General features: G+C 34.3%; 3 protein-coding genes across 12 annotated transcripts; 1 reads left to right on the top strand and 2 right to left on the bottom strand.

Annotated features, from left to right (window-relative positions):
• Window positions 1–273: 273 nt before the first annotated feature.
• Window positions 274–5,044, top strand: LOC129299926 (ras-related protein RABE1c-like). 2 transcript variants are annotated; one of them, XM_054938417.1, is made up of 9 exons: window positions 274–431; window positions 512–687; window positions 1,255–1,327; window positions 1,416–1,516; window positions 3,345–3,410; window positions 3,518–3,615; window positions 4,340–4,402; window positions 4,483–4,575; window positions 4,657–5,044. In XM_054938417.1, the coding sequence occupies exons 2-9, from the start codon at window positions 558–560 to the stop codon at window positions 4,729–4,731; spliced, it is 699 nt and encodes a 232-aa protein (XP_054794392.1). In that variant the 5' UTR covers window positions 274–431; window positions 512–557; the 3' UTR covers window positions 4,732–5,044. The 2 variants fall into 2 exon arrangements, with proteins under 2 accessions (XP_054794392.1, XP_054794393.1); XM_054938418.1 differs by having other exon boundaries at window positions 512–630.
• A 323-nt stretch (window positions 5,045–5,367) lies between these two features.
• LOC129299927 (uncharacterized) lies at window positions 5,368–8,544 on the bottom strand. Of its 9 annotated transcripts, none has more exons than XM_054938421.1 (6): window positions 8,372–8,544; window positions 7,951–8,145; window positions 6,350–6,476; window positions 6,227–6,275; window positions 5,897–6,144; window positions 5,368–5,770 (listed from the first exon to the last, which is right to left on the bottom strand). In XM_054938421.1, exons 2-6 carry the CDS (start codon window positions 7,951–7,953, stop codon window positions 5,724–5,726), a joined length of 474 nt encoding a protein of 157 aa, XP_054794396.1. In that variant the 5' UTR covers window positions 7,954–8,145; window positions 8,372–8,544; the 3' UTR covers window positions 5,368–5,723. The 9 variants fall into 9 exon arrangements, 7 of the variants coding, with proteins under 7 accessions (XP_054794396.1, XP_054794395.1, XP_054794394.1 ...); XM_054938420.1 differs by having other exon boundaries at window positions 7,951–8,193; XM_054938419.1 differs by having other exon boundaries at window positions 7,951–8,296.
• Window positions 8,545–13,862: 5,318 nt separating this feature from the next.
• Window positions 13,863–14,573, bottom strand: LOC129299928 (zinc finger protein ZAT11-like). The gene has a single exon (XM_054938427.1). The coding sequence runs from the start codon at window positions 14,495–14,497 to the stop codon at window positions 14,072–14,074; it is 426 nt and encodes a 141-aa protein (XP_054794402.1). The 5' UTR covers window positions 14,498–14,573; the 3' UTR covers window positions 13,863–14,071.
• Window positions 14,574–16,886: the final 2,313 nt, after the last annotated feature.

Consider the following 16,886-nt stretch of genomic DNA (forward strand, 5'->3'; position numbering starts at 1 on the left):
AAGAAAAGTATGAAGACATGAAATACCAAAAAAAAAGTATAAAAACTATAATAAAATTTGAGCAAAATATATTAACAAAAAGTTAGTGTTTTCTAAAAATTATATTAATTAAATTGTAATAAGTCATTTAAAAATTAAATTATAATTGGATTAAAATTATAATAATTAAATGATTAATTTTTTATTAAAAAAAAAAACGAGAGGAGCCCATCATGGGCAAAGGGTGCGCACATTAGCGCCTCAACGGGGCCGGGGGAACTCCAAAGTCGAAGGCTGGTAACAGCTCCCACATCAAAATTTTAGTTAAAGGGGGAAAAATTACACAAAAAAAAAAAAAAAGAATCTCATTCCTTTCTCTCCAAATCTCCATGTTCCATCACTTGTGAGCTTTGGAGATTCTCTCGCTCATTCGCCCTTCCATTTCTGATCTGGTATAGTATTTGTATCAGATCTCTCGGTCTTGCATTTCGTAGAGAAATTATTAATCAACAGTAAAATGATTTTTGTGCAGAGAGGAATAATCATTATCGAGGATTTTATTGATCGATTGAAGGTTGATGGCTGCTCCACCGGCAAGGGCTCGTGCGGATTACGATTACCTTATAAAACTCCTCTTGATTGGCGACAGTGGTGCGTGGCATCTTTCCTCTCATCATTTCACAAAATGTGTGATTCGGAGTTTGAAAGGCATAACTAGTGATTCTCTTTTTAGTTTTTACAGAATATTATCTCTTGCATCTATTTATGATTTAGTTTGAGCGTGAATTTGAACCATTGTTCGGTTAAAATGCAATTTCGACGTGAACATATCAAACTTGAATGTTCGTTTCGATATTGATCTCACAATGTTGTTGCGCATTATGTATGAAGTCGATCATCTCTCTGATTCAATTAACTTGTTTAATTCGCATCACATAACTTGCCAAAGCAGTCCTCGAATGGGCTGGTAACTTCTAAAATGAAAGACGACTGTGGTTGATGATCCAAGTAAACTTCTTTCGTCACGGAATTACACTAATAGAAATTATCAACCTGTCCAACTTTTGCTACAACATCAAAGTGTCACACCTCCATCATCTCCATGTGTTGGTTTGTGACTTTTGTCCAGGGAAATCAAACGATAATAACAATATTAATAGTTTGTTAGGGCGCTTAAAAAAGTATGTTGGGGAAATCATCAAATCTAGTAATGGTGCTCTACCATACAGCCTTCGTGGATTGAGGATAAGCCTCCTCTGCTATTAATTTTTGCAGGTGTGGGAAAGAGTTGCCTTCTTCTGCGTTTCTCAGATGGTTCTTTCACTACTAGTTTTATCACAACCATAGGGTGCGTTTTCACACCATAGGAGTAAATCTGCTGATCACGGTTTGCTATAAGTCTCTCTTACATCACACAATGTATCTTCCCCGTGCAGCATTGATTTCAAAATAAGAACCATTGAGCTTGATGGCAAGCGGATCAAACTCCAAATTTGGGATACTGCAGGTCAGGAGCGGTTTCGAACGATTACAACTGGTAAGGTTTCTGATTCTTATTGATCATCAGAACTGATGTGCCCATAGTGGGCTGTCGTTGACAATTCTGCATACATCGCAGAACTAAATCAAGTCCCTTAAACCAAAACTAATGCTGAAGCCTGAAACAAGCTAACCTTTAAACTTGTTATGGTTTTCCACCACTTTCATTGACGGTCTTATGGAATTTAAAGGACAAAAATTTTGGCTGCATCTTTCTTGCGGATTTTTTATTTAACTTAATGATTGATCAATCTCTTCTTGGGTGCAAAAGAGGCATGAGGCATAGGAATTAGGAACTGATGATCAGGGTAATATCTGGATCAAATCCATGTGTGGTATGGCCTCTTACTACTTTGGTCTATTTGATTATTGGAAGGGCTATTAATGGAAAAGAATGGAATGGAAACGCTAATAATATTAGGAATGCAGAAATAAATTTATTTTTTATATTGACTAAATAAAAATGTTATTTAAAAAACAAAAATGCTTTCAACAAATTTTTCCCTCCCCTTCTTTGTTCTTCTTCCCTCTTCTTGACAGCCATCACAACACGTCCATTGCAAACCCACCATCACCATTTCCTTCAAGGCTTCAACCGTTCACCACCACAGTTGCTACCACGTCTTCCTCCTCCTATAACCTCATTCCCTCTCCTCTCAGCAGCAAACGCATGTTGCTATTTGCTATAAGAAAAGGGGATCTTGAATCAAATCTAGTAAAATCAGGATTGTTCCCACCCTCTGTTGATAACAATGATGCACGTTTCAGTTTATTGGTGATGGTGGTGACTAGAGATGATAGTAAGCTGTCAAATCCAAATGAGCCTAAGAGGGAGCCCTGGACTTGATAACTCTAATGTTGGTATAGATTTGAGCAAGCCTTCTGACATTACTCTTCAAATGGCTATAGAAGTGGCTGCTTGGAGGGGTTTTCAGAAATGTCAACATGAAGGAGAGAGAGGATTAGGGGAAATTGGAGGATACTTTTGACATTTCAGTTTGATTCTAGGTTAAGAATGACCATTTCTCTCATTTTTAGAACCAATCCCCATTCCCATAAATGTGGTCACATGTGGGAAAAGCTACTTTAAGAATTAGGTTGTCTTATTGAGGGAATCGAGAGCTTTTTCCCAATTCCTTACGGCTTGATTTCCATAACCAAACGGCCCGTAGTTTGATAAAACCAGTTATAACTAGAAGATAAGGATGAAAGGAGGAGAATGAAATAATAGGCAGAGAGAAATCATTAGAATACTAAGTCAAAATCTTTGTCTATGATAGTCTAAAGCCAAAGGATAATCTCCAATATATATTCTTGAATATATTTCACACCTTTATTACTAAAACTTTGATTTGATACATATACATGTCATACAGATAACTGATCATAAGTGACAATATATTACTAGCGACTAAAATTAATGACAACATATATCAATAAGGGACAACTCATCACAATCAACACTTGTACATCTGACAAATCATAGAAGAAGCTATTCTCCATCTTGAGATTACGTGGCAGAATAGTCCTAAGAATCTGATGCCTTTTCTTCTTCTTCCAATAGGAGAAGAGTGTTTAAGAGGAATAGTGTTTTAGTCATACTAGATTGGATATCATATAAGATCAATTGTTCCCAGAGGTACCTATTTCTTTGGCTATCATGAATTGAACTCCAGATATGTATTTCCTTACTAGGGTTGGCCTGATATTGTTTCATTGATGTTTCCCTCGTAGATTTTGGCATTTTGTATGATTTCGGCATCTCTCCAGTTCATCATTTTACACTCTAGCCTACTGATCATTTTCCTAAACTGTTTTTTCTCCAGCTTACTACCGGGGAGCTATGGGCATTTTGCTAGTTTATGATGTTACAGATGAATCGTCGTTTAATAGTAAAATTCCCAGATCCATCTTCTAATTATAATGACTGGATGGATTATAATATTTTTCTCTTTGTACGATTTCTTATCAGGAATTTTCACCTAGCTTCTAATTGCAGATATCAGGAACTGGATCCGAAACATTGAGCAACATGCTTCAGACAATGTTAACAAAGTACTGGTGGGGAACAAAGCTGACATGGATGAAAGTAAGAGGGTAGGCAAACTTTATTGGCAATTTCCATGATGTGTGTGGATTTAAAAAGAGATCTTGTTCACTTAAACTTGTATACTTATTTCCAATGAAATCAAAATAAGTGAATTTTAGATTTAAAAATAAATTAAAAGTATTACTAACAAGAGTTAGTAACAAGTAAGAAATGGGTAATATCCACTTATTTCTCTGTATATCAAAGGTTTCCTTCATTAATAAATTTCATTAGAAAATAAGATAGTAAGGTAATTAAAAACATATGACACATGTTGGTTGAATGGGATTGACATCTTATTATTCAATGCTGGGTAGTAAATGCTAGTTTTATTGGAAAAAAGTACCTTAAATATATAAATTATATATATATATATATAAATCTTGTTCTTGCTTCCCCCTCCTGCTTGTGCTTCTTTTAATGACGTTACAAAAACAAAGTGTTAATGAATAATGCCCTTGCTCAAATGAAATCTAAGACCTCTCCAACGTCAATTTGACCATTAGAGATGCAGAGCTGTGCACCATTTCGCTTGGCTTAAGTGAACTCTCTTACGTGATAAAATGTGCTTTCTTCATAATCGTATGGGCGCTTAACCAGTTATCCCATTCGTTTGGGTTCTATATAAAATTAATTTGATGACTCCAGTTGAAATAGTGGTATCTGCGAGCCACTCTTCCGTGAGTCAGATTCGCCCTGATAGTAATGATATACAGTTCCTTCTTTTTTCAGGCTGTGTCTACCTCCAAGGGCCAAGCACTGGCGGATGAGTATGGAATTAAATTCTTTGAAACTGTAAGTGCTGCGTACTTGCCAGGTTGAAGCTCCCGGAAATTTCTTTTGGTTATCATGCACTGAAGGATTATATGTTGCAGAGCGCAAAGACAAATCTAAATGTGGAGGAAGTTTTCTTCTCGATAGCAAGAGATATAAAGCAGAGGCTTGCTGATACCGACTCTAGGACAGAGGTAATTACACTTCCTCTCGGGCAAATTAATAAGGTGATAGCCCTCTAAAAAGCGAGTGTTTTCATGATGTACTTGTTGCAGCCATCAGCAATTAAAATCGGCCAGCAAGAAGCGGGGGGTGAGCAGGCTGCTCCCAAATCGGGCTGTTGTGGTTGAGTCCAAGTATTTCTAATTGGAGAGATCTCTTTCATCCAGGAACAAGAAGGAAGGATGAAACATTGCTTGTGTGACGTTGATAATTTGTGCTCTAGGCATTTTTGTATTCGTTTCCAATTTTGGGTCTTGAAAATATTTTATAACTAGAAATGCATGCTAAAACGCCCTTGGCTTTTAATAGGATAGATGGGTGAACATTATTTTGTTTGAAATACTAACTGACAGTTTGCGTTAAATAAATATGCGTGTAGCTCAGCAAGAGCCGATGCCCGTAAAATAAAATTTCAATCGTCATGCAGGACGCATCACATAAGTTGATGGGAAAAAGACGCTATTCCTTATCAGTCATGGTAATATTTAAGTTTCTATTGTTTAAAATCTGCCCACGTTATATGCATGCACTCTCCTTTTAGGCCAAATAATACTACATCACAATCAACTATAAAAGCACGGAATTCAGATGATAAAAACAAAGGCTCCGAATTGAGTTTAGACTTAAAGGAAGCGCTTCATTTATTATCAATTGGTTTGGTCTCAGGCAAACACTAACAGATCTCTACGTGATGCCAGAAGCATTTTATCTAAATGACGCCATGGGCGACATTCAACAGAGAAGGGCAATACAGAGACCCACAGTAACGGAAATTCGGTGACATATATCATTTATCTTTCGTTTTCGAGGTGAATCCGAACCAGCAACTTAATACAAGTCATGATGTTTTTGCTGCTTTTCTAGTTGAAAAGAAAACGAGCTTTCCTGGTCGATACTTTTCCCGATAATCCTTCGCCCTCAAATTGTACAAAAACTAACGAGTGGCATCCCATCTATTAAACTAGGCCGTATATGGTATGCAATTGGGTTGGCGCGCCAGAACAAAAGAAGTGAAAAGAAAAAAGAAAACTACATATTGATATAGCTTCCTGCGCGCAAAAGAAAGTTTAACCATAATAATATTTCGTCCAAGGGTTGTTACTCATGTATTCAGTTCTTTCTATCCATAAATACGTTGGAGCTCGTATGTGGCTGTTTGGAAAGATTCTGAAGAGAAGCGGCATAGGTAAAAGAATTAGATATATGGTGAATCAAATAACCCAAAGAAAACATTATGTGAGTACGCCTGCTGGTATTTATGGGCAAAACAGGAACAACGAGTAATTTGTTTACCTTTCCAACTGCGAAACGCTTTCTGATTAACCGGTGCACCGAAAACTGTTTGAATTGCATCAAACAACAAACTTTCATGGGTACTCCTCAGCTCCTGTACAATCTGATAGATGGTCTTCCCGTTCTCAAAATAAATGTGATTGTTTGGATGTTTTATTTTGCAACCAGCGTGTCTCTCAAACTCCAAAGCATTCAGAACTTGAATACACAAGTCATGTGTTGAGTAGGCAGTATTAAATTTCAAGAAGCTGAAAAACAATGAATAAGGGGTTGTGTCAGTTTGCGAACCAGTGGTGATAACTAACCTTGGAATAATTTCATGACCCGCACCGACAAAGATAGCCAGAACCTTTTATAATTCCCCTAAGTTCCTTCACTCCTGCAGGAACATAACCATAACTTAATAAACAGCACTGCAAATTCACAAATTAAACAGGAGAGACCTGAATTTACCTCCCGGGTTGCCCAAGACATACTTTACAGGAACGCCATCAAGCATACCAGTGGATATCAAGCCTATGACATCGGAAGGGAAGCTGTTCGGAGATTCGTTCTTTGCTGCTTTGAACTCCTGTTTATTCTTGGAAACAAGTTCAGACTTTAGTTTATCTACCCGGGGAATATTACAATTTCATTGGAATTTGAAGCATTCAACTACTCTTTCTCATTAGCTGTTTTGGATACTTGAACCGAAGATAGATTATATAAAGGATCAAAGTCCCCAGAGGGCCTGCCCACAGGGAGAATATCCTGTTCATCTGGGAACCCACAAAAGGATATTGTATCTGTGCCCTCTTTATTATAGGAATCACCTACTGATATGGCATAATCATCACCTTTACCATAGGCCTCACCCAATAATCTAACATGGGCATCCGCCCTGTTGGAGGAAAGTTTCATGAGAGTGACATTACTGCCTCTATCAAGAGCTTGCCCTATTGACATACAGCCTATCTCAGCTTCACTGATACAGGCCTGATGTAGATCACTGTTATTCTGCCTGATCAAGCCATGTCTGGCACCAGCCTGTACACTATCAGAACCCTCAACCTGATCAACTTTGGCTTCTTTTATTCCATCGAAGGAAACTTAGACATGCTTCAGTTTCTTCAGATGAATCTTCTCTCTATTGCTTATCATTTTCGTCCTCACATTAGAATTATCATCCACAGCATAAGAACTATTTCTTTTCTCAAAATTGACAGGCCTATATTCAGATCCAAATAGTGGGCTGATAAATTGGCTAGGAACTGAGTTAAAATTAAGATTGCTCTCCCAATGAGAAAACATTATATTTGAAATTCCTGAACCTGATTTTCCATCTTCATCTTCTACTGCTTGTTTCTTGTTTGGAAGAAAATCTACTACAGCACCATCAACAAACCATTGATGAGGTCGCTTTGATTCAATTTTAGAAGGATTATCAAGTGCTGTCTCACTGTCATTGATATGTCCAGTGCCCCTTACCGTTCAAAATCGTTTGCTTTGGTAAAACTGCAGCATAAAGTGTTGGAATCCACATAGTAAAGCAGCTGAGACAGAATTTCTACATAAGCGGATAGAATGGTAGGTTTATACGTGCACACCTGTATATGCTTATAGATTAATTTTGGCCGTGATTCAATCTCTAGTTACGCATAGCAAAAACAAATCCTAGAGATATTTTGATTATTTCCAGAAACTAATTGGTAGTTTCTGTCTCACTTATCCATTTACGTTGACGCGGGCAAACACACGCTCAAGTATCACAAGCCTAAATCTGCGCCCCATTATGTTTTAGATTGTGCTCTGTTCATGTCTCAAAGTGTCCTGCGTTCCCATGCCGGCGCTCAAGATTCATAACCCCTCTATCACTCCCTGTCTCCCTCCAAAGAGACGAAAGCACAGAAGCCCTCCGAATCCAAGAAGAGAAGTACAAATAGAGCACTAGGGAACATTTACACCTTCAATGCCTATTCGTGTGTGATATGAACTCTTTATAAAAATGCAAGCAAATCATAAAATAGAAAACTATGAATAAAGAGAGAACGAAGAAAGCAGAATCTAGTACATACCATCTGTTTCCACTTCACGTGATAAACGTTTCTCAATCCACGGCGACTATCCACTAGGCGGTACTATAACTATCTAGCAGTGTCCACGGGAACTCCAAAGCTCTAATAACTCTCTGCATCTAGACTCTGGAGAAAGCCCCTTCATGTACGGTAACATGGTTCACGCCCATCGAGCTCAACAACGGAACACAAAAACTAGAGGATAAAAGAGCCGAAGGCAACCGTAAGAATTAACGATTACGACTGCTTATATTGGAAACAAGAGACAAAAGAAATATGTATCAGCCCGCTATCCGTCAATCACAGAGATTTTGGGAACAGAAGCTTTAAAATAAGAGAGATTAATCTGCATCAGAAAAAGTCGAAGTAAACACATAAACGCCTATAACCGAGCTGAAGAATTGCAACCAAGCGATTATACGTTGAAATTCCACGATCTGATCCTCGTCGATGTCCATCCAAAGCAACGTAACCGGAAGGTCTTTCTCAGGCAAGTGTGTTCTGAAGCTTCCGGCGAAGCCACGCGGCCTTCAGAGTTGTAGAGCAATGAGAGATTCGCTCCGGTGTCTGAATTGCACTCGATCTTTTCTCGTTGCCCTTGCCGTTGACACACACGTGCACTGGGGAAAACAGATCGAGACCGTTGATGGGGTGGTGCAACTTTTTTTTCACCTACAAGTTTTAGATCATTAATAAAAAAATTAATTTATATTTAATATCATTTAAATATTATATTTTTATTAAATGAAATATGAATTACAATAATAAATGGAAGGGAAAATTGTATGAAAAAAAAACTTGACTAAATTTGAGATTGTTAACAAAGACTTGAGAATTTAATGAATAATCTAGTTCTACAGTGTCAATAAGTAAAAGACTTAAATGTCTTTGATCAAAACCTTTTCCTCTCGACTTTTCCTTACCTCTTTTGCTTGGCTACCATGAGAATTCTAGCAATGTTTAGCCATAATTTTGTGATTTCGATAGTGATAATGGGTGGTTGTGATTTTGATGGCAATGGCAAAAAGAAAAAGTAAGGCAAGTTCTTTGTTTTGAGGATGGTGGAAGAGGGAATTAAGAAGGTTCAAACCTTAAGGATTTTTCTACTCTCACATTCTTCATTTATTTCTTCTCCATCCCTTTATTTGCCCTTAATAATGGAGTTGAAACCATCGAAATCGTCGTCTTTGTGGTCCGATACTTCCTAATCTGTTCTTCATCCACAAAAAATCACATACATTCACATTCAACACATGAAAATTGATTCTTCTAATTTGTTATCTTCTAATTATTTTTCTTGGTTTGATTCATATGCAGAGTAAGGAGTGCATAAAAACATGTGAATCAAGCTTTTGTTCAGGTATGTACATTCATGCTTATATTCACTTATTTTATTTTCTTCTTTTATTTGATTTTTGGTGATTGAGCTTAAATTGATTTTAATTACCATTTCTCTAAATGATAATAGTGCCTCCATTACTAAGATATGGCAAGTGTTATGAGCTTCTATATAGTAGGTGTCTTGGGGAAGCTCCTTGTGATGGCCTTGATGCTTCTCATATGAAGCACAATCCATGTGTTCAAGCCAAAAACAATATATTTCATTTCTCAATCCATAAACATGAATAATAGCCATATGTAAAATTTTTCAAATTTTCTATTGTTTGGGCGAAGCTTTGAGACTTCTCAATTCTGACATGATGTTTGTGCAAGCAAGATATATGGTATAATTTCATCATTGAGCCTTTGGAAACATCATTAGTAAGACTTTGTGGATGTTATTACTAGCAGAGAATAATAGCACAATACAAGATTTTGGTAGTTAGCTATTTTCTTTATTTCCATAGTTTATCTAAATTAGTAAAAAATTATCATTAAGGTTGATTAATACTACACTTGCTAATCTTTAGAAAGTGTCTTCTTGTTATTTGCACTTGTTTATGTTAGTTTGAGGGAAACTACACAATCGATTGATATGGTTATGTTATGAAAGGTGGTTATTTCATTGAATTATTGTTATGAACAAAGTAGTTCATTAATTAGTTCCAAAATATGTGTAGATTCTTTCCATAATAACTTTCCAATAAAGTATATAATTTCCCATGTTGATGCTCATGCTCTTAATATCATTGTGCTAAATTGAGGTAATATGAATGATCTTTAGACTCTATCTCTATGATATGGCTTTAAATGTTTGTGTTATTTGTTATCACAATTCAGAGATAAGCAATCATCTTTTGAACTTTTAAGTTTCAATAGATATTTGAATTAGATGTTTTGGCATCTTTGATGACTGATGAGCATTGGCTTTATTCAGATGGATTTGATATTTTTACTGCAATTGTGTTTACAGGATTTGCGAGTAATGAAGTGCTTAGATACTGTCATTTTCCTTTCTTTTTTTAATCTATTAAAGTAAATTAGTCACGTGATACATAACTTTGACGCTTGAGCAAGAATCTTTTTTATCCCTTGTACTTTCCTTTGTTTGTGATGACAAAAAAAAAAGTGTTGATGAAAAAAACTCACTCTTAAAGAAAAATTAAAGACAATGAAATAATCACAAGCACTTTAGAATTTTTCAAGTCTAACAATCATCTTTAATAGTTGCATTTAAACATGAAGCAATGTTTAACATAGTTTAATTGGTAATTTCATTCCCCTGCCCTTTCACTTTCAATGGGCTTGAGTTAATTTTTTGGTTTGCACTTTAGGTTTTAGCAGCTTGCCTATTTAAGGACTGTATAAAGGATTTAATAGGGACTAAAAAGCTAGTTTAAAATATAATCGAGCTTCTGCTATAATTTTGGATTGATTACTTGGTAATTTTTGTTCGTATGATAAGGCAAACGTGATATTTTGCCATTTGATTTGCTACATACTAAAGTGCCTTCTTATATTTTGACAAAAATTTCTACAACTATTTGGTATTAATAAAATGGCATCTACTCTAAACTTTGGGTTATCCAAATGCTGGAGAAGGAGAAGGCTAAGATGAATAGATTACAAGTATCGTTAGGATGCAACATTTGTAAATGTTTATGTCCATGAAATTGTTTTCATTTATAAAGCATACATGATTATGTGTACGCATATTTTAAGATATAGAAATTCACTTTTTTTTTAAATCTTCTTGTACGAATTATATGATACAATAAATGAATATTTAGAATTTAAATAAATGGGATTGACAATGTAAATAAATAGAATTTATTAGATGTAATTTGTTGCTTTGTAATTTATGAGATGTACAAAAGCCGCACCGTTGCTAGCATGCATTCTCTGATAGATTAGTAATAGAGTTGTCCACATTTTTATACAAAGTGAACATATATAAGACAACTAACTTTTTTAAGAAGATAACAAATGGGGATGATACAAAGGAGCAATTAGCTTTACTCAATAAGATAAAGCTTGCTGTTGTTTTATTATTAAACAAATATATAATAATTGTCATATCTTCATATCATTATTTAATAATGTGGTTAAAAAAGGAGATTTTTTTTCGGCGGGAGGGTGTTGGTGGGTGACTCTGATCATCCCAAATGCTGAAGAAGAAACTGTGTCTCGGTAGTCGGTAGGAGAGGAAAATGATGCATGATTAGAAAATGATCGGTAGTTTAATGCTGGGTCCGTCTTGCTGAGCACCCACGTGCTCATCAATCAAAACAAATATGGGCCAACCAGATTTAATTGGACGGCCCAAAGTTTTTTAATTTAATTTTATATTTATTAATAATTTATAACTATTTTTATAAATATATTTATCATTAATCTGGATAATATTGATTTAATTTAAGTGATCTAATTTAATATCATAATTTTTTTAAATTAATTATCTATATATACTTTAAACAGTTCATATTTAATGTTAAACTTTTTATATATAAGGTCTAGATTTAAAGTTTTTATTTTTTTTATTTTGATGAATATAATATTAAAAAATAAAATATATAATATTTTGACTATAAATTTTTAAAAAATATTTTTTTAAAAAATTATAAGTTAAAAATTTTAAATTTAAACTATACAAAATATATCTGAATAATTAATATATAAAAATATAAAAATTTTAATATTAAATTGGATTCTCAAGAGTAAATATAAATTAAATTATTCATAAAAATATTCATTAAAAATTTGTTATAATTTTATAATTTTTATTTTAAAAATATAAAATAAAAATATTAAATTAATTTTTTAAATTTAAAACATTTAAATTTTAGTCCAGATTGCATCACTCCAAAGAGCACCACACCCAAGATGGATCCCTTTAATACCAGCGTGCAATTTTTAAAAATTAACTGTCCCCTGAGAACCTTTAATAACCACAAGCCTTCTTTCAAATATTTATATTTTTATTTATTAAACAATGCACGTTCTGTTTGTTTAATTAATGAAAACATATTGACTGTATTTAAATATATATATATATATATATATTGAGCTTTTTCTCTACCAATGAATTTTGGTTTGAGGTAATATAGAGTCTGAAAAACATACTTCTTTCGTTAAAAAATATAAAGTATTTTTAATTAAATCTCACTTTCAATAAAGTAGTTATTTACTTTTTAACTAATCTTATCTTTTAATATTTACCTTTATTAAACACCCCACAATAAATATAAAGTCATTATTAATAGAGGTACTTTAAAAAAAATAATAATTATACCTCGAAAGATTTAAAAATGTCTTACATTTTTAAACATACAACTCCTCAAAAAATGCCTTAAATTTTTAAATGAATGGAGTATCTATTATTTGTAAACTATCGATACCTCTATGTCAACAGAGTCATCGTATGAATTCGATTTGGGCTCATAGCAATTTCACTAATAGAAAAAGAGAATGAGATGAGAGAGATTTTCTTAGACCATGTTTAGTCTCTTAGAATTGTGAGTAGGAAAATGAAATCAAACATAAAATTGTTCAGTTGACTTGTTTGGTATGTTGAAATTACTTTCTTGAAGGAATCTGATTCTATCAAAATTGATGGAATCCAATTTCATTGTAAAAGTTATGGAATTAACAAACTCAATATGAAATTGACTTATGTGTTCTTTTAAAAAAATAAAATAAAGGTATTTTGAGTTTTACAAGTACATTCTTTATTTTTTAATTACTAAGTTTGTCATTAAAAAAAATAAAATAAAGAGTGTTTTGATTTTTTTATTTTAAATACATATACTTATTAAAATTATATTATGATTTCATATTCATACAAACACACTTTTAAAATTTAATTTAATTACAATTTTAATTCTGATTTTAATTTTAATTTTGATTCTATCAAAAAAAATTTTATCATGCCAAACGAAAACTTAGTGTTCTACGTAATGAAGTGTGTTCTCGCTTTTCACGCTTGCTTCATCTTATAACTCTCTATGGTAGTTTTTTGACTTCCCACTCTTCTTCTTCTTCAAACAAGGGGAAAAATGCACTTTAGCTCCTAGGCATATCATACATTGGAGCCTATACTTTCTCAGTATTCTAAAAAAACCTCATTCTATAATTAGGTTTGTATTTGGGCTTGTTCACCAAGGAAGAATAACCCGATAACATGGTCCAATCCAATCCATTAAGGATGATGGGCTTCAAATGAAAATCCAACAATAAACATCGTTGTTATGAAAAACTGCACAAAAAGGTTTCTTATTTTATTATATTCTGTTCACAGTTTGACAAAGGCTGGAGACCCAAATGCAAATGTTCAACTATCGTGTGATAGATAAAGTGAAAGCAACCGAATACAGTTTCTGCATTAATGATTTTCTTGTGTTTATCTGTGCACTGTTCCCCTATATATAGGAAGAGGAGTACAAGAAAATAAATAAAACGACAAAGTATAGCTTAAAGCAAGTAAAAGAAAGACTAAAAGTAAACGAGACAAAAAGACTATGATGTGGCAGTGGTCAAAAGGGTAAAAGAAGGTTTTGATATGCTTTGAAGCTATGTGTTCCATCATCATGAAGTCGCGCAGTCTGCAATATTTGCAGCAGAGTAAACAAAAATGAAAGAAAGAAATAGAAACTGACTACGGCTGATCTCATGGCTATGACCTACGAGCTGAAAGAGAGATCTCATAGACGAAGAAAATCATATATAGTCTGAGTACGCAAAATCAAACAAAAAAATTAACGAGGGGCGTCCTCAAGTTGAGGTTGAGATGATCATTTTCTAAAGGGGTCAAGTTCAAGTCCAAGCACAAATCAAACTTATTCTTATTAACAGGAGCCCTATGCTTTCTCATGTGGCCTCCGAGGGCTTGTCCAATCCCAAACTCAAGTCCACAGACGGGGCATGGATGCATCTTGTTGAGCTTCAAAGGTAGATGTGAGGAAGAAAGCATAAGCTTGGGCTTCTTGTGGCTGGCTCTGTGCCCTCCAAGAGCTTGGAAAGAAGGAAATACTCTATTGCAAGTCTTGCACTTAAAACCACCATCACTACCCTTTGAGGAAGGGTTTGTCACCCCAACTTTGGACAGTAACATCAAACAATTAACCATGTTTAAGCCCTCTAACTCACCTTCATCTCTTCCTCTCTTCATGACTGCGTTTACAAGGCGTCGAGGTGGAAATGGAATGAAACTTGAGCTGAGTTTGACAGGTAGATTAGCATATAAGTTGAAGGGAATCAAGAGGAATATAATATATAAGAATCATGTACGACTGGGGAGTTACGTGGGCGGTCAGTTTTCTTGGTAAGCAAGGAACGGGGACGGTCCCTGAAAGGTAATGGCATTAGGTGTGATCTACTGCATGAAGTCATTGAAATGCAGTTTCTCTGTGCTTGCGTGACCGCGTTTCATTGGAAAGTTAGATAGCGAGATGGGGCATTTTTGTTTTTGTCTTGTATCTGCGCTTTCTAGTCTATCACACTGAATCTGCCCCCCCCCCCAAACCCGGGCCTCTTTAATCTATTTTCTTTTAAAGTAATTGATTTTTATGCCTAATTTATATTCAGTTTTTGGAATTACTCATTATTTGTCGACTAATATCATATTAAATTATTGATAAAATGGTCGTTAATTGTGGGATTTCTTACTGGATGGGATAACTGAGAGGATGAGGATAGATGACGTGGATCAGATAGCGCGTGGGGGAATATAAAAGTAGCAATTAGGGGTGTTCAACCTAGACCCGTCCCGATTGGCCCGGTATCGTCCCGATCATATCGGGACGGGTCTTGTCCCGGCCCGAAAATAATCGGGACGGGACTTTACGGGACGGGACAGGAAAGGGGTTCGGGACGGGACGGGACACGGGATTAGCATCGGGACGTCCCGTCCCGTCCCGAATATTATATATATTATTTTTTATTTTAAATATATTAATTATATTAATATAATTTATATTTATATTAATTATATCAATTATAATTTTAATACTTGCAATTCTTATTTAAAACTAAAGTTTTTTTATATTAATAATTTTAATGGCATGGAGTAAATATGGTGATATCTTTTTTTATAATATATTAATTATATTAATATAATTTATTCTTATATCTATCTATTTAATAACCTTTATTTATAACATATTTCTTGCTTATTTTTAGAAGAGTAATTAGCTTAGTACATCTTCACTAAAGTAGAAGAATAATGATTTGATGTTGTGTTTGACTTGCCTGTTGTTGTTAATCTTATAGCATAAAGATCACTTGCATTTGTTATTATAATATGTAGTTATGATTAATATAATTCAATAATTAATTTTAAATTATTGTTATTTATGTGCTTGTGTTGTTTTGATTTTAAACTTAATAAATTATATGATTTAAAATTTTAATGAACGTTATTATCCAAATTTTTTTTCAATATTATTCTATTTATCGGGACGGCGGGACGTCCCGATCTTGTCCCGGTCCCGTCCCGACTCTTAACGGGACGGGACGACTTTCGGGACGGGACGGGACATGGGACCAAAATTCAGTCCCGATCTTTTTTTCGGGACGGGACACGGGACGGGGGTGTCCCGGTCCCGTCCCGTCCCGTGAACACCCCTAGTAGCAATATCTCAGCAAAGCAAAGAAGTCAGCACTAGAGGAAAAAGAAAGGGAGACGTTAGAAAATAGAAATTTCATTACATGAGGAAGAAAAAGTGAAAAACAACTGCGAAAATTGTTGGAAAAAGAAGCCAGCGTACCCCCTCGTTTCATACTGCCGTGAGTCTTATCCTAGTCATGCTATGTTGCGTAAATATCCTCGACAGTTACCAATGGGGGCCCTTATTCAAGTGGTTAGAAATTTAAACAATTTCACTTAAAATCTCATGTTTAAATTTTAAGTTATATAGTAGTGCAGTTGAGCATGCATTGTTAGTGGTGCTTGCAACCCCTCAACTTGGGAACTTGGTGCGTAAGCCAAAAAAAAAAAAAAAAAATCAACTTTGCTGGTGAAACGGATTATACCGAGACACACACCAAAAATAAAAAATCAATTCTGTTTTAAAATAATTAAAAATATAAAATTAAAAAAAATGAAAAAACACTGACAAGAACTTGTTAAAGCTGGCAGTTACAATTTAAGACCGTGAAATTGTCAAATTACATTTAGGGACCGTGATCATTCTATGCAATTATAAAAATTTAATTTTTGATAAAAATATCCATCGTACCACTATTACTAATAATATTGGAATTGAGTTGGAAATTTCTTAGTACTTTGGTGAAAAATGACTCTAATTGATTTAGAAGCTAGTTAATTTTTTAAATTTTCATATCCCTACTATTAAGAACAGTGAAATTGAGTTGGTAATTTTTTAATACTTGATTGAGAAATAACTCTAATTGTCTTGAAAACTATTTAACTTTTTGGCTTGGGATTTAGTCCAAACAATTTTTTTTTTGTTTTCATATCACTACTATTGAGAACAATCGAATTGGAAATTTGTTAATTCTAAGTTGGAAAATAATTCTAATTAACTTGAAAACTATCT

Source organism: Prosopis cineraria, unplaced genomic scaffold (genome assembly GCF_029017545.1).
Source record: "Prosopis cineraria cultivar Desert tree isolate PC_DT_omini unplaced genomic scaffold, ASM2901754v1 PC1351, whole genome shotgun sequence".
NCBI classification, from domain to species: Eukaryota; Viridiplantae; Streptophyta; class Magnoliopsida; order Fabales; family Fabaceae; genus Prosopis; species Prosopis cineraria.

What these genes read in the sequence shown, in the direction of transcription:
- LOC129299926 (XM_054938417.1), top strand. Translation starts at nt 558, where the DNA reads ATGGCTGCTCCACCGGCAAGGGCTCGTGCGGATTACGATTACCTTATA. An exon ending in AGTTTTATCACAACCATAGG is followed by an intron (nt 1,328 to 1,415) that starts GTGCGTTTTCAC and finishes TTCCCCGTGCAG; the next exon opens with CATTGATTTCAAAATAAGAA. An exon ending in ATACCGACTCTAGGACAGAG is followed by an intron (nt 4,576 to 4,656) that starts GTAATTACACTT and finishes TACTTGTTGCAG; the next exon opens with CCATCAGCAATTAAAATCGG.
- LOC129299927 (XM_054938421.1), bottom strand. An exon ending in TGTCTTGGGCAACCCGGGAG is followed by an intron (nt 6,276 to 6,349) that starts GTAAATTCAGGT and finishes ATGTTCCTGCAG; the next exon opens with GAGTGAAGGAACTTAGGGGA. An exon ending in GGTTCTGGCTATCTTTGTCG is followed by an intron (nt 6,145 to 6,226) that starts GTGCGGGTCATG and finishes ATTGTTTTTCAG; the next exon opens with CTTCTTGAAATTTAATACTG.
- LOC129299928 (XM_054938427.1), bottom strand. Translation starts at nt 14,497, where the DNA reads ATGAAGAGAGGAAGAGATGAAGGTGAGTTAGAGGGCTTAAACATGGTT.